The following is a 23,094-nucleotide window of genomic DNA, read 5'->3' as shown; positions in this document are numbered from 1 at the left end:
CTTGATAGGATCATGATGCTGCTACAGGGGGTAAGAGCACCTCTCTTCCACAACAGCGCCCAAAGCGCACACCTCACAAGAGATTTCCCTGTTTCAGGATGCCTGGCTTTCCTACATAGACGACGCCTGGGTGCGAGGACTGGTATCCACCAGTTACAAAATCGAGTTCACCTTCTCTATGAGACGCATTCCCAAATTCACGGCCCAAAATCGGGCCTTTTCTCAGGCTATTGCAGAACTTCGCGATGCAGGCGTCATCATACCAGTTCCCACCAAACAACTTTACACAGGCTTTTACTCGAATCTTTTCGTGGTTCCCCAAATAGAACGGCTCAGCCAGTCCTATTTTAAATCTCAAGAGGGTAAACAGGGCATTGTGGACTTGACTCTTTTTCACATGGAGTCACTAAGGTCTGTGATTGTGTCTATGGAACCGGGAGAATTCCTGGCCTCCTTTGATATACAAGACGCCTACTTGTACGCTGTCATGACCGTGCTTTGTCCCAGAGGTATTGTAGTCATCCCGTATCTGGATGACCTAATAAACGAACAGTCATTTCCTGCCTTCTCAGAGAGTGTGCAAATCTGCTTGGAGACTCTCTCGAGGTTGGGCTGGCTCGTCAACCGCCAAAAGTTGTCTTTAGTCCCATCTCAACGTCTCGTCTTTTTGGACATGGTCCTAGACACTTCTCGAGCTTGGGTGTTTCTACCAGTAGAGAAACGGACCTCTCTGAGGCAGGGCATTCAGTTCCTCCGGCGCAATAGCAGGCTACCTCTGCAGTTCGGGATGAGAACTTTGGGGAAGATGGTGGCGGCGATGGAAGCCATCCCGTTCGCTCAGTTTCACCTTCGTCCTCTTCAGCTGGTTCTCCCTTCGGCGTGGGACAGGAAACTGGCTTCCCTAGACCGACCTGTTATTCTTTCCCAGAGGCTGATTCACCCCCTACTCTGGTGGGACCATCACTCTTCGCTCTCCCAAGGGAGATACTGCCTCCCGATTCACTGGCAAGTAGTCACAACAGAGGCCAGCCTGATAGATTGGGGAGCTATATTCCATCATCACACGGTTCAGGGTCGCTGGTCTCTCCTGGAACGCACCCTACCGATCAACATTTTACAGTCGAGGACCATCCTTCTAGCCCATCAGGGTTCCTCTCTGGTCTCCCTGTTCGGATTCAATCCGACAATGCCACTGCTGTAGCATACATCAGTTATCAAGGAGGGACCCGCAGCTTAGCAGCGATGAAGAATTCAAAAGATTCTTCGTTGGGCAGAGACTCATGCTTCTGTCATCTCCACGGTTCACATCCCAGGAGTAGAGAACTGGGCCGCGGCCTTCCTAAGCCGACAAGGTCTGGCAGCGGAAGAGTGGTCCCTCCACGACGAGGTGTTCCAACAGATCTGTCACAGGTGGGGTCCTTCAGACGTGGACCTCATGGCATCTCGCCAAAACACCAAGTTCCTCCCCTTCCTAGCCCGATCTTGCAACCCACACGCAATGCACTCCGACGCCCTGGCCCTGCCGTAGTCGCAGTTTCGTCTCCCTTACATATTCCGCTTCCCCTCATTCCGAGGGTGATCAAGAAGGTCAAGGCGGAGGGACTCTCGGTGATATTGGCGGCACCAGATTGGCCCAGGAGGGCCTGGTACTCGGAGCTCGTCCAATTACCAGGCGACACTCTCTGACGGCTTCCCGACTGCCCAGATCTTCTGTCACAGGAGCCGATTTGCCACCAGAACTCCGCAAGGCCGTGTTTGACGACGTGGCCCTTGAATCCTGGATTCTAGCCAGAGCTGGTCTACTCCCCCCCCCAGGTCTTTTCCACTATGATAAATCTCAGAAAGCTCTCCTCGGGTTGCATTTATCATAGAACCTGAAGATCTTTTCTTTCATGGTGTGAACAACGTGGAAAGTCGCCGCTTACCTCTTCAGGGGGTGTAGCCCATCTAGTTCCTCATGATCATCAGCCTCTGCATCCATGGGACATTAATTTGGTTTTAGGGATCCTCCAGCAATCGCCTTTTGAACCTCTGCTCGAAATCTCTCTCTCATTACTCTCCTGGAAAGTTGCGTTTCTAATGGCTATCACGTCTGTCAGGTGAGTTTCGGAATTGGCAGCCCTTTCACTTCAGGCTCCCTACCTGGTTTCCCACCAGTACAAGGTAGTTCTCCAGCCTTCACTGTCTTCCTCTCAAAGGTAGTTTCTCCCTTTCACCTTAATGATGAAATCACCCTGCCCTCATTCTGTCCGGCTCCGGTCCATTCATTTGAAAAGGCTCTGCATAACTTGGATCTTGTGAGGGCTCTGAGGATTTGTTTCTCGGACCGCGCCGTTTTGCAAATCAGACACTCTTTGTCCTCAGTGGAGGGGCAGAGGAAAGGTGCCTCAGCCTCGAAATCCACAATTGGCCGTTGGATTAGATCAGCTATCCAAGAGGCCTACAGGGTCAGGGGTGCCAGCCTCCCCGGAAGGGTGAAGGCTCATTCCACCCGAGTGGTGGGAGCTTCCTTGGCTTTTCGCCATCAAGCCTCAGCTGTTCAACTTTCCAAAGCCGCTCCCTGTCCAGCATCCACACGTTCACCAGGTTCTACAGGGTGCATATGCAGGCCTCTGCGGATGCTGCCCTGGGGAAGACAGGTTCTGCAAGCGGCGGAGGCTCACCTCTGACTCTGAAGGAATCGTCTCAGTTCTTTACTACCTTTAATAGTTAACGGTCAGTCTGTTGTTCTGACTTTACCAGTTGTTAAGGGTTTGTTCTCTCCCAGGGACTGCTTTGTGAAGTCCCATGGTCCTGTGTCCCTCAATAAGGCAAGAGAGAAAGGAAGGAAGATTTTTGTGTACTCACCGTAAAATCTTTTTCTCTGAGCCTTCATTGGGGAACACAGCACCCGCCCTGTTTGGAATGGTAATTTCTTATTTCTTGAATAACTATAGCTACAGCTTCTCCTACTGCTTGTGCACTAAACTGGCTTGGTTCCTGGTCAGTCACAGGGTGTACAATGCAGAGGAGGAGCTAACTTTTTTTCTTAATAGTTTGCATAGTGTCAACCTCCTGGCAACAGCAGCATACACCCATGGTCCTGTGTTCCCCAATGAAGGCTCAGAGAAAAATATTTTACGGTGAGTACACAAAAATCTTCCTTTTGAAATTCCCTAAATTGAATACATTTTTTCTTTTTTCTTCAGAGAAGTGCAACAGTTTCCAGAGTCTGTTCGCAACGCAGAAGAAGTGAAGTATGCCGTCCAAGTGTTCGCTGCGCTAAATAGCACTAACTTTGTCCGATTCTTCAAGCTTGTCCGTTCTGCATCTTACCTTAACAGCTGCATATTACATTGTTATTTCCCCCAGGTAATAGATTACTCTGGTCAAAGCTTAAACTTTTTTAATTTGTTTCTGGGTGCAATTTAATGCTTTATCTGTGTCTCTCCCAGATACGAAGAGATGCATTGCGTGCCTTGAATGTAGCGTACACAGCCAGTTATCAGAGACCCACACTATTTCCTCTAGAAAATATGGTTCGTCTCCTCTCTTTCCATGATACTGAGGAAGCTATAGATTTTCTTGCATCCTATGGCTTAAGTGTTAGTGAAGGGTAAGTGTGTCTTAAGATTGGAAATCTCTGGAATATACAGTCTTAATTGTCTTTGATAATTAATGTTTGTTTTCTTTTTTTCTTGAAAGTTTTGTAGAGCTGAATCGTGCTGCATTTGTTGAGCCTTTGGTTCCTTTGCAGCCAAAGAGGAGCTCCTATATCAGTTCTAAGCGACAAATGTCTATAGGGGAAATTGTGAATGGAGCTCCACTCCCACAGTTTTTTTTGCATATGCCGGTTTGCAGCTTTGATGCCCAGAATAAATATACTGGAAGTATCAGCAGTTATGAACCTGCAATACCAACAGGTAAGTAAAAAGGATGCCACCGGGAAAGTGTTTTCTTTTTTTTTCTCCTTATAACCAAGTTAAAAACCTAAAATAAAAACTAATTACTGAAATATTTACCGTATTTTTCGCTTTATAAGACGCACCTGATTATAAGACGCACCCCCAAATTTGGTGAAGGAATAGAGAATTTTTTAATAAATGGGGTCCGTCTTATAATGCCAGTGTCCGTCTGACAAATCATATAGGGTATATGTCCCTCATAGCCCCCCCCATCCTAAAATTAGCCCTCTGAATCTGGATATGGCCCAGTGATGCCACATGTCCCCTATGCCTGGCACACATCCTCTATGGCTGGCACACGGCCCACTGTGGCTGGCACACGGCCCACTGTGGCTGGCACACGGCCCACTGTGGCTGGCACACGGCCCACTGTGGCGGCACACGGCCCACTGTGGCTGCACACGGCCCCATGTGGCTGCACACGGCCCCATGTGGCTGCACACGGCCCCATGTGGCTGCACACGGCCCCATGTGGCTGCACACGGCCCACTATTGCTGGCACATGGCCCCATGTGGCGGCACACGGCCCCATGTGGCGGCACACGGCCCCATGTGGCGGCACATGGCCCACTATTGCTGGCACATGGCCTCATGTGGCTGCACACGGCCCACTATTGCTGGCACATGGCCCCATGTGGCGGCACACGGCCCCATGTGGCTGCACACAGCCCACTATTGCTGGCACATGGCCCCATGTGGCGGCACACGGCCCCATGTGGCTGCACACAGCCCACTATTGCTGGCACATGGCCCCATGTGGCGGCACCCGGCCCCATGTGGCGGCACCCGGCCCCATGTGGCTGCACACGGCCCCATGTGGCTGCACACGGCCCACTATTGCTGGCACATGGCCCCATGTGGCGGCACACGGCCCCATGTGGCGGCACACGGCCCCATGTGGCGGCACATGGCCCACTATTGCTGGCACATGGCCTCATGTGGCTGCACACGGCCCACTATTGCTGGCACATGGCCCCATGTGGCGGCACACGGCCCCATGTGGCTGCACACAGCCCACTATTGCTGGCACATGGCCCCATGTGGCGGCACACGGCCCCATGTGGCTGCATACAGCCCACTATTGCTGGCACATGGCCCCATGTGGCGGCACCCGGCCCCATGTGGCGGCACCCGGCCCCATGTGGCGGCACCCGGCCCCATGTGGCGGCACACGGCCCCATGCGGCGGCACACGGCCCCATGCGGCTGCACACGGCCCACTATTGCTGGCACATGGCCCCATGTGGCGGCACACGGCCCCATGTGGCGGCACACGGCCCCATGTGGCTGCACACGGCCCCATGTGGCTGCACACAGCCCACTATTGCTGGCACATGGCCCCATGTGGCTGCACACGGCCCACTATTGCTGGCACATGGCCCCATGTGGCGGCACACGGCCCCATGTGGCGGCACACGGCCCCATGCGGCTGCACACGGCCCACTATTGCTGGCACATGGCCCCATGTGGCGGCACACGGCCCCATGTGGCGGCACACGGCCCCATGTGGCTGCACACAGCCCACTATTGCTGGCACATGGCCCCATGTGGCTGCACACGGCCCACTATTGCTGGTACATGGCCCCATGTGGCAGCACACGGCCCCATGTGGCGGCACACGGCCCCATGTGGCGGCACACGGCCCCATGTGGCTGCACACGGCCCCATGTGGCTGCACACAGCCCACTATTGCTGGCACATGGCCCCATGTGGCGGCACACGGCCCCATGTGGCTGCACACAGCCCACTATTGCTGGCACATGGCCCCATGTGGCGGCACCCGGCCCCATGTGGCGGCACATGGCCCACTATTGCTGGCACATGGCCCACTATTGCTGGCACACAGCTCCCTGTGTTATATATCGCCCCATGCTGCTGCTTTTAGGAAAATAAACTTTCCTTACCTTCTCCAGCATTGTCCTGTCTGTGTCCCCCTCCTCGGGGTTGAGCTCCGGCCTCCTGCATTTCCTGGTTCTCGGCCGGTCATGTGATCGGCACGGCAGAGTGAAATCTCTTGTGCCTTATCACAGCAGCAGGAGGGAGGCCTGGCAGACACGCTGGAGGAGGTGAGTAAAAAGTTTATTATTTTACTGTTTGCAGCAGCATGGGGGCCATAGCTAACACGGGGGAGGGGGCATGTGCAATCAAAGAAGGGGCAGGCAGATATAATATACACTGCTGCCCCAGCCCATCGCCGCGGTGCACTTTCAGCACCATGGTGGTGGACAGCAGCTGTGCATATTATATGAGCGGGTGCAGGAGATCAAACGCTGCTGCTCCCAGCTTTCACAAGTCCCCCAGCAGAGCTCCAGAGCTGCCCGCACCTCCCCTGGACTCTGTAGTGTGTGTATATATAAATATACACCCCCCCCGTATATTCGGATTATAAGACGCACCCCCTACTTTCCCCCAAGATTTGGGGGAACAAAAGTGTGTCTTATAAAGCGAAAAATACGGTAAATTACTATTCTCTCAAAACCACAAATGTGCAAACTTATCGATATAACCGAGAACCACAGTTGATTTTATTTTTTCTGTAGTTGCTAATTAGATTAGAAAAATAGGAACTATATAGTTAAGTACAGATCATGATTGTCATACTATCAAATATTATAGGTGAGGAGGAGCACAGTACCCAAAATAGGTGCAGCAACAATGACACGGTAAACAAAGGTCTATCTGCCAATGTCCATAATATATGAATTAGCGGAGAATGATCAGTGCGCATATGATTGTAAAAGAACTATAATAACAATTAGTGTGTTAGGAAAACAACATGCACAGAGAATAAGACATGGAATGACAGCTCTGCTTAATAGGATTTTTGTCAAAAAAATATCGCATAGAGTATACATGGTTAGTATTTTATGATGTGTTGTAAGGATCCATATGTACAGCCTCCTATAAATACCTTGTGACATGCAGATAGGCACAGATGAACCCAACGTGCGGTACACCGCTATACTAGTTTCATCAGGAAATAAGTGTATAGAGTAAGTGTTATATATATATATCTCCTGTAAAATAATTACTACGGGGCATATGAGCATTACACATGGTACACAATGCAGGTTCTATAGAGTATAGAGCAACTAGAGATGTATTAGAAAAAGATGGCCGAAAGGGGCATGTTAGCATAAAATGCGGTGTGTCAGTCGCGATAGGTCAGGTGGTGTGTGGGCACAACATCGTTATGATGACACGACATGATGGAAGACCCGCATTCTGGCATCATCCGGGACCTGGGCAACGAAGGAGCATGTGTGTGTCTCCACTCATATGACCACACGGTCACATGTATCCGGCCAAGATGAACTTAGGGGCACTTTTCAATTACGGCACTACAGCGCATGCCCAATATGTGCCACCACCTGTCCAAAATATATACAGCATATCCAAATGACTGTAGGGAAACAGTAAAAATCACAATAGTAAATAGAATGTATAGATATAATGAAGACACAAGGAAATATATAAATACATCACTCGATAGAGTATAAAAGACATTATGATGTAGTAAATCAGTGGGTTCTTTTCCCTCATCTTCTTTTCTTGTATTAGATCTCAATGCCTTAAGGGGGCTTTACATGCAGCGACCTCACTAGCGATGTCGCTCTTGAAAGCACCCGCCCCCGTCGTTTGTGGGTCACTGGCAAATCTCTGCCCGTGGCGTACAAAATCGCTAGTACCCGTCATACATACTTACCTTCCTAGTGACGTCGCTATGGCCGGCGAACAGCCTCTTTTCCAAGGGGGCGGTTCATGCGGCGTCACAGCGACGTCACACGGCAGACGTTCAATCGAAGGGGCGGAGAGCAGCCGCATGAAAGTCACACCCACCTCTTTGCCGGAGGACGCAGGAACGCTGTTGTTCGTTGTTCCCGGGGTGTCACATGTAGCGATGTGTGCTGCCTCAGGTACGACGAACAACCTGCGCCCACAACGATATTTGGGAAATGGACGACGTGTCAACAATCAACTATTTGGTTAGTATTTTGCATCGTTGGTGGTCGCTTATACGTGTCACACGCAACAACGTCGCTAACGAGGCCAGATTTGCGTCACGAATTCCGTCACCCTAACGACATCTCGTTAGCGATGTCGTTGCATGTAACGGGGCCTTTAGATGTAATAATGGATAAAATATTCAGCCATACTGATGATCAGGTATATCAGCAAATGAAGATTTTAAAGTGCTGCTTCATGCAAATCATAGGAGCTAGAATTAGATGGAACAAAAATTAGACTACTATGTTGCAAAAATAAACATATTGTGGTGCACACAGGATTAAATTATATAAATTAAAAAGTAGATTAAAAAGGATTACAATTTTCTGCATATTTATAAATGGGGCTTGAAGCTCGCCGTCTCATTTAAGCCAGTAGGTGAGACTCTACATCGTGTCTCTTTTATGGAAACTGCTTTTTTCAAATTACCACCTCTAATGCAAACTCTAACTTAGCTCTTGGCAATACTCCTCTCATTCCAGAGAATGACTAGGAGACTTTTCTCTTCTCTTGGTGAACCCTCATGATCTTTGCTCCCATCAATCCACCTTTGTGAATTAATTTGGATGTTAGACTTGTCCTATTTTCCAGAAATCTCCATTGTTGATTTTACCCAACTTTGTTTCAAGGCTAGTCTTTTTATCATTGATAGGGGCTAACCTCCAAAAACAGTCTCTCCGTTTGTGGAGCATTGTTCTCCCATCACACCTCTCAGTCTCCCGGAACTGGGAGCTCCCTTTTATTTTTATTTTTTTTCAGCTCTCACACTTGTTTATTCTATTGCTTAAGTGTTAGTGATCACCAAGTGTTGAGAGCCACCATGCCCTTTGTGATCTGCACGGTCAAGTTTTTTGGTATTACTCGCTTTCTGGGACATTTGATCTATGATGCCCCATGGTGCGATATCCTCCAGTGCTATTAGCGAGAAAATCCAGTTTTCTCTGACGCCTCGTTGGGGGACACAGGACCTTGGGTGTTATGCTGCCTATCCATAGGAGGACACTAAGTAGATACAAAAGCATAGCTCCTCCTCTGCAGTATACACCCCCTGGCCGGGCCAGGCAAGCTCAGTTTTAGCTTAGTGTCTGTAGGAGGCACTTCCTTTCAAGTTTTGTTATTTTTTGAGAGCGACGGTTTCCTTTTGGGACCGTTCTCCCACTACCATCAACGGGTGGGAACGTGGAGTGTCGCCTCCACGTACCCCCTCCTGCAACGCTGGATCCTGGGCTGGACGACGGGTTCCACAGACACCGATTTTCCAAAGCCCAGGGTAGAGGCATGTGCCCCTATAGCCCAATTCCTCAGCCCCTCTTTGCAGGCTCTGAGTTGAATATGGCACCGGTGTGACCAAACACAGCAAGCTGACTCTGCTATTTTCACTGCCTGGACTGAAGCAGTGTTTTAAGGTGAGATCCCCCCTGACTGGCTTCCTAGAAAAAGGGAGAAAAGACGCTGCAGGGAAGGCTCCCAGGATATTTACAGTATTTATTATGAGAAAGTCTCTTACTGAGTGCAATGAGGAGAGCCCCAAGGATCCTGCACACACAGTGTTAACTTTTCTCTAGCTTGCTGGCTGGAGGAGGGGGGAAGTCACTCCTGTTTACAGAAAGTCCTGCAGATAATTTCCCGGTGGTAGGGGGAGGGCCCAGGGCTCAGGGACCCACGCTGTTTATTTGCTCTAGCAGAAAAGGCGGCTGATAACCACCAGTGACAAGCTGTGTGCTGACTGGAGGGAGAGGGAGGAAAACTATCAGAAGCTCCCTTCCCGCCGTTTTTTTACTACCCACAGCAGAGGGGGGTACACTGACTTCATCTTCGCGCTCTTTTAGCGCTAAGCCCCCCGCGGCCGCGATAAGCCCCGCACCCCCCCAGGAAAGCGTGCGAAGATGTCCATAGAGCTTAATCCTTCCTGAGGACAGGGCCATCGCTGATTCTGGTGAGGTGCTTGCTTCACTTGTAGCTCTGCTGAGCATTACTCCCCCTCCTGGCATACTCCTATTAGGAACATGCAGAATTCTAAGGGCACTAAGAGTGCTAAGGCCCACATAGTCTATTATTCAGCCTGCACTGCCTGCCACGCTGAGTTACCACGTAAACACACCTCTTCTCTCTGTGAGTCCTGTGCCCCTATAGCCCCCCAAGACCCCCCTGCCACCACCGCCGCAACAGTCAGCCCAGAGCCTTGGGCTCCCAGCCCACCGGAATGGGCACAGTTTCTGTCCCAATCCATAAAAAGACTGTCACAGAACCTGGTGCTGGCTATGCAATGTCGTCCTCCACTCCTTTCTGGGTCCCTGGACGGAACGCAGCCTGAGGATACCCCTATGGAGGATCCTTCTGAGGTAATCCGGGCATATGCTTCACCGGTTGCAGGGATCAGGAGAAGAGCACACGGCCGGGTGTCTCCAGCGGGCTCTCCCTCGGGAGCACACAGGGCAGGCTCTCCCACACGCTCCACAGCTTCTGAAGAGCTGGAGGAGGGAGAATGCTGTTTATACCAAGAGGATTCCTTGGTTTCAGCCTCCCCAGATGATCAAACTGCAATAGACTCCCTTATAGCAGCAATCAACCAAACTCTGCATGTGGAGGATCCCCCATCCACTACCACTGGCCATGCGGTCTCCCTTAAGAGGGCAAGGAAACCCCAAAAGGTTTTCGCTTATCACCCAGAGTTTCACGATATCCTCACAAAGCAAAGGGAGAAGCCTGACAGGCGCTTCGGTAACCGAAAACTCATGGAGTCCCGGTACCCTTTTGCCTCACCTGCCCCTAAGGGCTGGGCCGATCCGCCCTCGGTCGACCCCCCCGGTCTCCCGCCTTACCACAAAAACGCTCCTGTCTTTACCTGATGGTTCCTCCATCAAGGACCCGACAGACAGGTGGAGCACCACGCCCGCTCTGCTTTTGAGGCTGCGGGATCCTCCCTCTCGCCCTCCTTTGCCGCTGTGTGGGTCGCAAAGGCGATCTCGGTCTGGGCAGAATCCCTTAACACTTCGCTTGAGGAATCCCAGTTCACTCATACCTTCACAGAGGTAACAGCTCAAATTGCCGCTGCGGCGGAGTACCTCATGCAGTCCTCCATGGACGCTGCTACCTGCGCAGCATTTGCCGCCTCAAATACCATAGCCATCCGTAGAGCTCTCTGGCTCCTACAATGGCGAGCGGACTCTGCCTCCAAGAAGTCTCTCACGGGCCTTCCCCTTTTTTTCCAGACCGATTGTTTAGCGAACGTCTAGAGAAGCTCATTTCTGACGCCACGGGAGGAAAGAGTACCTCCCTCCCCCAGCTGAAGTCCAGGATGTCCTTCACCAGACGTCCACAGTCCTCGTTCCGCTCCTTTCGGAACTCATTTGGTTGGTCGACATCCCGTGCTGTCCCCGCCACCAGCCGCGGACTACGCAGGGACCGACCTTCTCAGTTCTCCCCGAAACCCACTTCGTCATGGCAGCCTAGACCGAAACAGTCCAATACTAGGGAGACTCTGCCACGACGTTTTCCCCCCTCCCCCCTACTACTACTTTTACACTAAACTGGCTTAGTTCCCGGTCAGTCACAGGTTGTACACTGAGGAGGAGCTAACTTTTTTCTCTTTAGTTTGCCTAGTGTCAACCTCCTGGCAACAGTAGCATATACACCCATGGTCCTGTGTCCCCCAATGAAGTCTCAGAGAAAAAGATTTTAACAGTGAGTACACAAAAATCTTCCTTTTCAGTTTATAGGAAGCACCTTACTATATATAGCACTCCAGTAATACACACACACCTCTGCTGCATACACACACACACCTCTGCTGCATACACACACACACCTCTGCTGCATACACACACACACACCTCTGCTGCATACACACACACACCTCTGCTGCATAAACACACACCTCTGCTGCATAAACACACACACACCTCTGCTGTATACACACACACCTCTGCTGCATACACACACACCTCTGCTGCATATACACACACACACACACACACACACCTCTGCTGCATACACACACATACACACCTCTGCTGCATACACACACACACACACACACACACACACACACACACACCTCTGCTGCATACAGACACACACACACACACCTCTGCTGCATACAGACACACACACACACCTCTGCTGCATACAGACACACACACATACCTCTGATGCATACACACACACCTCTGATGCATATACACACACACACACCTCTGATGCATATTCACACACACACCTCTGCTGCATATACACACACACACACACACACCTCTGCTGTATACACACACATACACACACCTCTGCTGAATACACACCTCTACTACATGCATCTTAAACTGATTTTTCTAATAAGTAATTTATTGCAAGGTATAAAGTCTTTTTATTCCCCATACTTTCCTGTTTCCGCGAGACTTACCACGTGACTGATATCCTTGTAAGATCCTTCACCTCCAGTGTGAATTTTTGTACTGTTTATTTATGTAACCTGCATGACAGTGAAGGTCCCATTTAACTTTAGTGGTGGTGAGGTTCAGCTGACCTGCACTTATCAGATAGATCACTGTCAAACAGGGGGATAATATGGAAGCATTTTCTGAGTCTGCAAGCTTTTTTTTATAGAAATAGTTTTAGCAAATTCTTCCTAGTGTTCCTTTTTTGTATTTATTTATTCTTCCTAAACAATGTTACTGTTTTGCCACATTCAAGTCTTTGAGGAAAATTTTTGACAAATGACTATTAGGGTATGTGAACACGATCAGGACCTGCTGCATCCTGGACGTGGCAGGTCCTGACCTGCGGGGCTGCGAGTTTCCTCCGCAGGAGACTGTAGCTGGTTGTGCTCACGATCAGGGTTTGGGGCGCTGCGGTCTCTCTCTTCTGTTTTCTCTGTGGAGAACGCTTGCGACTCCACAGCAAAAAAGTAACATGCTTGCGGCTTGGAGAGCTACACCGCAGGTCAGGTTACGCTATGGGCTGTACACACCGTGGGCATGAGATTCTTAGAAATCCCGTACACTGTACTTGTGCTGTACGTTGCAGTGTTTTGGTCGCAGCTGAAACATGCTGCATCCAAAACGCTGTGAACACTGATCGTAGACAAGCAGCTTAAGGGCATTCTGCAGTTTAAAAGCGTTATTTTTCATAGAATATTTTCTGAAATTGTTATTCCAATAGTGTATGTAAGCAATGAGTTATACTCCAGCAGTATCCAGCAATGCAAATAATTGGTGTGTGTGTATATGTGTGTGTGTAAGTACCCTTATTAAAACACAAAAACCCCCACTGTTACCAAGGTAGTAAAGGGTTAAATTACAATAAACACAATTTGCCAAAGCAACTAGAGGTACCCTAAATCAAACCATTAAAACTTAATGTTTAATCTATACTTAATTATAATAATGAGCTTGCTTACTATTCGCCCTGAGTACTATGTAATGATTGGACGATTCTGATATGACATCACTACCAAACCTTTAAAAAGGGTGGCGCGTTTCTTTCGGTTTAGCCCCCTGATAAAGCCAGACATGGTGAAACATTTTGGGGAAGCTAGTAGCTGAAACCTTTTAACAACCTGCTTAACAACCAATTTAGGGAGTCACCAGTAAGCAAATAGGAGTCACAGGTCCGCGGCCTGTTACCTCACATGAGAAATAAAGAGAAACACACGACCAAGTATCCAAATTGCAAAGTGATAATCTTTATTGACACAGGGGTAGGTGCGGGGCGGCACGAAACAAGTGAGGGCACGAACCATCAATCTCTGACCAAAATATATAGACAGTGTCAAGAAATATTATAAACTGACATATAGTCTAATCATTTGCACATGTATGTACAATCAATCGTAAATGTAAACCACAGAAAGGTTGGAAAAAGTGGGTATATAGCCACAAAGAACATAGAATTCAACCAGGCAAAGATGTATCACTATAGGATATTCACATCATATCCATATGGGTCCCTGGAACCAATTGTACATATATGATATCCATCATAAATATGAAGATAGCAAAAAATGGTAAATAAGTGGATATATAACCACACAAGTCAAACAGGCAAGAGTGTGACACTGTAGGACGGAAGAGAAAATTCATTCACATCCTATCTATGAAAGTCCCTGATCAAGGCTAAACTATAGCTTAAAAAATTAAGGTTGGACACTGCCATACCAGAACTGCGTGTAAACTTACATCCAGAGTCAGGGAAACAATTCAAAGTTTTCAAAGTTTTGTGTAGATGGAATCAACCAGTGGCACACTATACCTGGGAGACTAGGGGAGGTCAGAGAGAGGCGTCCGTGTCCTTCCCGACGGCCGTTTCGGCGGTGAAGCCTTCGTCAGGGAGCGTGGACAAGTGAGGGGAAGTGTGGGTTTAAAAAGGAACGTCAACCAATCAGTGACGCAGTGACGCAAATTGTATCCAAGGTAGCGCGGGACGCATAGCGCCTGACCGCGCCGCCACCCGTCTGACAGTTCCGGTCACATGACCGCCACGTGTGCGCATCACGTGGCCACCATGCGAGCGGACGTCACACAGGGAAGAGGCGGCGCGGCGGCGCGATGACCTCCACCGCTCCCGGACGCATGCGCACCAGCACTCAATCGAGCTACCGCTCCCGGACGCATGTGCACCAGCACTCAATCGAGCATGAGATAGGAATGTCAGTAAGATCCCTCTTCCAGCAATGTTTTAAAATACCTAGTCACTATTATAATTAAGTATAGATTAAACGTTAAGTTTTAATAGTTTGATTTAGGGTACCTCTAGTTGTAATACCCTTATTGGCTTAGCATTGCAAGTAGTGTCTCTAATTAAGACTGACAATTTGGGTCAGTGTGTGTATATGTGTATGTAAATATACAGCTCTAGCAAAACAATTAAGAGACCACTGCAAAATTTCAGTTTTTCAGATTTTTCTCATTATAGGTATATTTTTGAGTAAAATGTAAATTGTTCTTTTATTCTATAAGCTACTCACAACATGTCTCCGAATTTCCAAGCAATAACTTTTATATTTATTTTTTGAAAATGAGAAATAATCAAAATAACAAAAAATGCATTGCTTTTCAGACATCAAATAATGCAAAGAAAACAAGTTTATAATCATTTAGAAACAACAATACTAATGTTTTAATTCAGGAAGAGTTCAGAAATTAATATTTCTTTATCGTTCCTTTGGGAGGCCCAGACCATGGGTGTTTAGCTTCTGCCTCCGGAGGACACACAAAGTACTACACTTAAAAGTGTAGCTCCTCCCTCTGAACTTATACACCCCCTGGTAGCCAGTCCTAGCCAGTTTATTGCTTTGTGTCAGGAGGCATACATCCACACATGCATTCTCATCTGATTTGTTTGACTTTTGGAAAGAGTTTGAAGAAAAGCGGGTCCATGTTTGGACTCCCGGCATGTCCCTTCTCACCCCACTGTGTCGGCGGTGTTGTTAAGGTTGATTTACAAGGCTGCAGCCTTACATGCCGCGCTCCTTCACCATCCCTTCTGGGCTCTGGCTTGAAGTGGGAGCCAGCACGGTCTCCATGCCTGGCAGGAGTCCGGTCTCCATCCACAGCCCCTTGAGGATTCTGTTGGACCGGAGCACTCATCCCCAGGGACATGGCCCTGCGTCTCAGCAGCTAAGTACCTGAGACGTTTATGTTGGGGGTCCCGGTTCTTTATTGTAAGGGGAGAGTATGCTGTATGTGATTGTTTTAACTTTTCCGGCGGATTCTCTAGCTTTTGCCTGAGAACCGCGCCGATGTTGCCTGCTTGTCGGCCTCGCCGCTTAAATTTAGGCCCCGGCTTCGCCGGAGGCCTAGTTTCATTTTCCTGCCCTCGCATGTCACTCATGCAGAGGGACAGGTTTGGCTCCTCCCGGCGGCCGTTCTACACAGGGGAGGGACACTCCCCACTGCTGGGGCGTCCCTCCTTCCCTGCAGGTCTCTATAGCCCTCCAGTTCCAGCTCTTTTATAGGAACGCCCCCTAGTCATTTCTCAGGCAGAGTTCACTCTGCTCTGGGACATCCTGCATTCTGCATCTCTGCTGAGGTGCTGCGACTGGGGGACCGGGCTTCGGGATCTGGAGGGCACAAAACACCGCGCTCAGCGGTCTGGTAAGCCACAGCCGGTCTCCGGTTGTGGACCTCTGTATACCAGCAGCATGTCTCACACAAGGAGCAAGGCCCAGTGGTCTCTCAGGCTGCTGCTGCACCTGTGATTGAACCCCCGGCCTGGGTAGAGTCCTTTTCTAGGTCCATATCCCAGTCATTTGCTGAGTCCATGGGACTTTTGTCCAGGACTTTGATGAATATGCATTAGCCCCCCTCACAGGGTGCCTTTAATACTCTTGACAGAGGACTTCTATCCTCTGACCTCCGTCCATCAGAGCTCACGGAGGATTCATCATCTGATCCCAGACCCCGTCCTTCTAAAAGAAGGCGCAGGGTTTCCTCCCCCTCCCCATCCCACGGCTCTGTCTCAAGAGCTGACTCTCAAGATGAGGAGGATGCCCTCACTGGGGGCTCGGAGGCTATGTATCCCATCGATTTCTCTGAGGGTGACTCAGATCTTAGCGATTTGATTGCTTCTATTAATTCTGTGCTGGATCTCAATCCGCCAGTGTCAGAGGAGCAACTCTCTTTGGCAGAAAAACATCAGTTTACCTCGCCTAAGAGAGTGAAGAGTGTGTTCTTTAACAACTTCAGTTTTCAGACCGCTGTGACCAAACCCAGGGCCTGCCCTGACAAACGCTTTCCAAAGCTTGGTTCTGATGACCGGTTTCCATTTCCACCTGAGGTGGTCAAGGAGTGGTCTCACTCCCCAAAGGTAGACCCTCCGGTGTCTAGGCTATCAGCCCGGACCGTTGTGTCGGTGGCTGACGGCACCTCACTTAAGGATTCCACTGATCGTCAGATTGACCTTCTGGCCAAATCTGTGTATGAAGCTGCGGGGGCCGCGTTTTCCCCGTCTTTTGCAGCAGTGTGGGCTCTCAAAGCCATCTCTGCTTCTCTAGAGGAGATGCATTCCCTCACCAAGGAATCTATGCCTGAGATGGTTACCTTAACTGCTCAGGCTTCAGCCTTTTCATCTTATGCCATGTCTGCCATGCTAGAGGCTGCTCACCGCACTGCGGTGGCTTCAGCTAATTTTCTTGTTATCCGCAGGATTTTGTGGCTTCGAGAGTGGAAGGCAGATGCTTCTTCCAAGAAGTTTCTTGCTGGGCTCCCTTTTGCTGGTTCACGGCTGTTTGGTGAACAGCTGGATGAAATCATTAAAGAAGCTACTGGCGGGAAGAGTACTTCCATGCCACAAACCAAGACCAGGAAACCCGCCCAGGGTAGGAATCAATCGAGGTTTCGTTCCTTTCGTTCCTCCAACTGGTCATTCTCTAAGCCTTCCGCCTCGTCCGCTAACTCAGCCAAGGATCAGAAATCCAACTGGCGCCCAAAAGCGCGTCCGCAGAAGACCGCAGGAGGTTCTGCCACTAAGGCAGCTTCCTCATGACTCTCTGCCCGCTCCAGCCACGTCCTTAGTTGGTGGCAGGCTCTCCCACTTTGGCGACGCTTGGTTAAAGCAAGTCTCCGATCAGTGGGTGAGAGACATCATATCTCACGGCTACAGGATAGAATTCTCTTCCAGCCCTCCAAACAGATTTTTTTCTCTCAACTCCCCCCTGCTCCAAGGCCGCCGCCTTCTCGCAGGCCGTGGCGTCCTTGCAGGCAAACGGAGTGATTGTCCCAGTTCCCGCTCAGGAACGGTTCAGAAGTTTTTACTCAAATCTCTTCCTAGTTCCAAAAAAGGACGGTACCTTCCGGCCCATCCTGGATCTCAAGCTTCTCAACAAGCATGTCCGGGTGCGGCATTTTCGCATGGAGTCTCTGCGATCAGTCATTGCCTCTATGACCCAAGGGGAGTTCCTGGCGTCCATCGACATCAGAGATGCCTATCTACATATGCCAATCGCAGTGTCACATCAGCGTTGGTTACGTTTTGCGATAGGAGAGGATCATTTCCAATTCGTGGCTCTCCCCTTCGGGTTAGCCACGGCCCCTCGGGTATTCACCAAGGTCATGGCGGCAGCGATTGCGGTCCTGCACCTCCAGGGGTTAGCAGTGCTTCCTTATCTGGACGACCTTCTGGTCAAGGGTGCATCCAGCGCAGACTGTCAGCGGAGTGTTTCGCTCACTCTCGCCACCCTAGCCCAATTCGGGTGGATTGTCAATCTTCCCAAATCCACTCTGACTCCGACCCAGAGTCTCACGTACCTAGGGATGCAGTTCGAGACTTTGCCGGCACTTGTGAAGTTTCCCTTAATCAAACAGCAGTCTCTCCAGCTAGCGGTGCGCTCTCTCCTGAGGCCCCGCCGTTATTCCCTCAGGCGCCTGATGCAGGTGCTGGGTCAAATGGTGGCTTCCATGGAAGCGGTTCCCTTTGCCCAGTTCCATCTGCGTCCTCTGCAGCTGGACATTCTCCGCTGTTGGGACAAGTGGCCTTCCTCCTTACAGAGGTTAGTGGCTCTGTCGCCACGGACCAGGACCTCTCTTCAGTGGTGGCTTCGACCCCTCTCCCTGTCCCAAGGGCGCTCCTTCCTGACTCCGTCCTGGGTGATTCTCACCACGGATGCCAGCCTATCCGGCTGGGGAGCGGTACATCTCCACCACAGAGCACAGGGCACTTGGACTCCGTCCGAGTCAGCCCTTTCAATCAATGTGCTGGAAACCAGAGCTGTGCTTCTAGCTCTCCTAGCCTTTCACCACCTGTTGGCGGGCAGGCACATTCGAGTCCAGTCAGACAACGCGACAGCGGTTGCCTACATCAATCACCAAGGCGGGATACGCAGCCGCCTGGCAATGTTGGAGGTCCAACGCATTCTTCAATGGGCGGAGGACTCCAAGTCCACCATATCCGCAGTCCACATCCCTGGCGTAGAAAACTGGGAGGCAGATTATCTCAGCCGTCAATCCGTGGACGGTGGCGAGTGGTCCCTGCACCCGGCAGTGTTTGTCAATCTGCCGCAAGTGGGGCACTCCGGACGTGGACCTAATGGCATCCCGTCACAACAACAAGGTTCCGGTTTACGTGGCTCGCTCCCACGATCCTCAGGCCTTCGCCGCGGACGCTCTGGTTCAAGACTGGTCCCAGTTTCGTCTGTCCTGCGTGTTTCCCCCTCTAGCTCTCTTGCCCAGAGTCCTGCGCAAGATCAGAATGGAGGGCCGTCGAGTCATCCTCATTGCACCGGACTGGCCCAGGCGAGCTTGGTATCCGGACCTGCTCCAACTGTCCGTGGAGATGCCGGCACTCAAATTGACGGCGTGGCTCTTGAGTCCTGGATTTTGACGGCTTCTGGTATTCCTCCTGAAGTCATCTCCACTATGACTCGGGCCCGTAAGTCTTCCTCCGTCAAGATCTCACAGGACTTGGAAAATTTTCCTGTCCTGGTGTCGCTCTTCAGGCCATTCTCCTTGGCCATTCTCGTTGCCGACCCTTCTGTCTTTTTTTTACAGTCCGGTCTGCAGCTAGGACTGTCCCTCAACTCTCTCAAGGGACAAGTCTCAGCTCTATCAGTGCTGTTCCAGCGGCGTCTCGCCCGGCTGGCTCAGGTCCGCACCTTCATGCAAGGTGCGTCTCACATCATTCCGCCTTATCGGCGGTCCTTGGATCCCTGGGACCTTAACTTGGTCCTCACGGTATTGCAGAAACCCCCTTTCGAGCCCCTTAGGGAGGTTTCTTTGTATCGTCTTTCTCAAAAGGGTGGCCTTTCTAGTTGCCATAACTTCTCTCAGGAGAGTCTCTGATTTGGCTGCGCTCTCCTCGGAGTCGCCTTTTTTGGTTTTTCATTCCAGAGGTTTTCAATGGGGTTCAGGTCTGGAGATTGGGCTGGCCATTACAGGGTTTTAATGTGGTGCTCCTTCATCCACACATTGATTGACCTAGCTGTGTGGCATGGCAAATTGTCCTGCTGAAAAAACAGTCCTCAGAGTTGGGGAACATCGGCTGAGCAGAAGGAAGCAACTGTTTTTACAGGGTAACCTTGTATGCGGCTTGATTCATACGTCCTTCGCAAAGTTTATTCTAACCAATTGGAGCATAGAGTCCTGGAGTAAGGTAATCTTCTTTGATATGTCTAGTTTTCAGCTTTGCCCAACACCTGGTAGTCTAATGGTTAGACGGAGACCTGGAGAGGCGTACAAGCCACAGTGTCTTGAACCCACTGTGGAGTTTAGTGGAGGATCAGAGATGATCTGGGAATGCTTCAGCAAGGCTGGGATTGGGCAGCATAAACTTTGCGAAGGACGTGTGAATTAAGCCGCACCAAGATTATCCTGGAAAACCAGTTGCTTCTTTCTGCTCAGGCAATGTTCCCCAACACTGAGGACTGTTTTTTCCAGCAGGACAATGCACCATGCCACACAGCTAGGTCAGTCAATGTGAGGATGAAGGAACACCACATCAAAACCCTTTCATGGCCAGCCAAATCTCCAGACCTGAACCCCATTGAAAACCTCTGGAATGTAATCAAGAGGAAGATGGATAGTCACAATCCATCAAACAAAGAAAAACTGCATACATTTTTCACCAGGAGTGGCATAATGTCACCCAAAAGCAGTGTGGAAGACAGGTGGAAAGCATGCCAAGACGCATGAAAGCTGTGATTAAAAAAATCAGTTATTCCACAAAATATTGGTTTCTGAACTCTTCCTGAGTTAAAACATTAGTATTGTTGTTTCTAAATGATTATGATCTTGTTTTCTTTGCATTATTTGAGGTCTGAAAGCAATGCATTGTTTTATTATTTTGACCACTTCTCATTTTCAGAAAATAAATACAAAATTTATTGTTTGGAAATTCGGAGCCGTTGTCAGTAGTTTATAGAATAACAGAGCAATTTACATTTTACTGAAAAATATACCTATAAAGAGAAATATCAGAAAAACTGACAATTTTGCAGTGGTCTCTTAATTTTTGACAGATCTGTGTATGTATGTATGTATGTATGTATATATTATTACACACACATCTCAGGACCAAATATCAGGAACAGAGAGGCACATGAGCAAACATTAACCCCTTAACGACCCATGATGTACTGGGTACGTCATGGATCGTGTGCCGGTAAGTCCCGCCCCCTGCCGCCGGCAGGCGGCGGTGATCCGCACACATATCAGCTGTTATCAACAGCTGACATGTGTGCCTGCTAGCCGCGGGTGGAATCGCTTCCACCCGCGGCCATTAACCCCTTATATTTCGCTGCCAAAATCTGGCAGCGATATGTATATGGGCGCCGCCATGACAGTCACTTACCCCGCCCCCACCGGAAGTCACATGATCACGTGACTTTCGGCGGTTGCCATGGTAGCACAGGGTCATGTGATGACGCCTGTAGCTAACATGACTCACTTCCCCTCAATGCCGGAATACAGCCGGCATTGAAAGTGAAGCAGCAAATCTGCAGTTCTCAGCTCTGTAGCTGAGATCTGCAGATAGTGCAGAGCGATCGGATTGCTGATCACTATAGCCCCCTAGAGGGACTAGTAAAATTAAAAAAAAAAGTTTTAAAAAATTAAAAAAAAAAATAAACCTAAAGGTTCAATTCACCCCCCTTTCAGCCCATTGAAAATTAAAGAGTTAAAAAAATAAAAAATACACACATATTTGGTATCGCCACATTCAGAAATGCCCGATCTATCAAAATATAAAATCAATGAATCTGATCAGTAAACGCCAAAATTACGGTTTTTGGTCGCCGCAAATTTTGCGCAAAATGCAATAACAGGCGATCAAAACGTAGCATCTGCACAAAAATGATACCGTTAAAAACGTCAGGTCGAGACAGAAAAAATAAGCCATCACTGAACTTCAGATCCTGAAAAATGAGAACGCTACGGGTTTTGGAAAATGGCGCAAAACGTGCGCCATGTTTTTTGGACAAGCTTGTGAATTTTCTTTAACCCCTTAGATACAAGTAAACCTATACATGTTTGGTGTCTACAAACTCGCACCGACCTCAGGCATCACATAGATACCTCGGTTTTACCATATAGTGAACACAGTGAATAAAATATCCCAAAAACTATTGTACGATCAAACTTTTTTTGCAATTTTTCCGCACTTGGAATTTTTTTTGCCATTTTCCAGTACACTATATGGTAAAACTTATGGTTTCATTTAAAAGTACAACTCGTCCCGCAAAAAACAAGCCCTCATATGGCAAGATTGATGGAAAAATAAAAAAGTTACGCCTCTCGGAAGAAGGGGAGCAAAAAACAAAAACGCAAAAACGGAAAGTGCCCGGGGGCTGAAGGGGTTAAACAGTGCCAGATTCAGGAGATCAACGGCATTTACACCAGGTAAAAAAAAATAAATAGATCTAGATTTTTATTTTATTTTTTTACACCTGTTGTAAATGCCGTTGCTCTCCTGAGTCTGGCATTGTTTAATTTTCGCTCCTGCGCCTTTCTGTTCCTGATATTTGGTCTCTGTTTGCCCGCTTAGCCAACTGGGCATGGTCATCTTAAGATTGCCATACAGAAGAGATGACCACTCCCATTTGGCTAACTAGAATTGATTTACATACAGGGAAGAAGGGACTATATATCTGGGGAGGTCAGATGCAGTTGCAAAATATAAACATCGCCATATTAAGGAGAACAGCGGCATTTACACCAGGTTAAAAAAAATTTTTATGGCAACTATTTCGGTCCTATTTAACGTCCGATCGTATTACAGTGAATGTATTCAAAGTTAGTTCTAATTAATTGAATATTTGTCATGCTCAAATAAATAATTCTCATCATTTTCCTGTGTTCCTTTAAGTGAGTCATCTATAGTTGCTGATCAGCTGCTTGCAGATGTCGTACTGAATCTTTCAAGAAATGTCGCAGAAGAAGAAATAAAGGCAGAGATTGGAAGAGTGAAAGAGGAAAAACGAAGGAAGGCAGAAGAAGAAAGGTAAGATGCGGCATTTTCACATCCTTTGTACTTTATTTTAGCATGTTAGTTATGATAATATCCTTTTTTATTATTATTATTATTATTATTATTATTATTATTATTTCTTGAATTTTACAACAGGAGGATTCAAGAAAGAGAGCGACTTCTTTCTCTGGAGGCCCAATCTCAATGTGTTAACTGCTCCAGTGGCCCTGGTGCCGGGTGGCATGCTGGGT

The 23,094-nt window shown here is 49.0% G+C and overlaps 1 protein-coding gene across 1 annotated transcript in view; it reads left to right on the top strand.

The window, feature by feature from the left end:
* LOC142260615 (uncharacterized) overlaps window positions 1–23,094 on the top strand; it is an 89,628-nt gene that overhangs the window by 38,492 nt on the left and 28,042 nt on the right. Inside the window, 5 exon segments of the mRNA XM_075332008.1 lie at window positions 3,189–3,351; window positions 3,435–3,595; window positions 3,685–3,902; window positions 22,742–22,876; window positions 23,000–23,092. Of these exon segments, the coding sequence (XP_075188123.1) occupies window positions 3,189–3,351; window positions 3,435–3,595; window positions 3,685–3,902; window positions 22,742–22,755 (556 nt within the window). The 3' untranslated portion in view covers window positions 22,756–22,876; window positions 23,000–23,092.

This window comes from Anomaloglossus baeobatrachus, unplaced genomic scaffold (assembly GCF_048569485.1).
Source record: "Anomaloglossus baeobatrachus isolate aAnoBae1 unplaced genomic scaffold, aAnoBae1.hap1 Scaffold_139, whole genome shotgun sequence".
Classification (NCBI taxonomy): Eukaryota; Metazoa; Chordata; class Amphibia; order Anura; family Aromobatidae; genus Anomaloglossus; species Anomaloglossus baeobatrachus.
The sequence above is the reverse complement of the archived record's forward strand: the minus strand, read 5'-3'. Positions and strand labels throughout refer to the sequence as shown.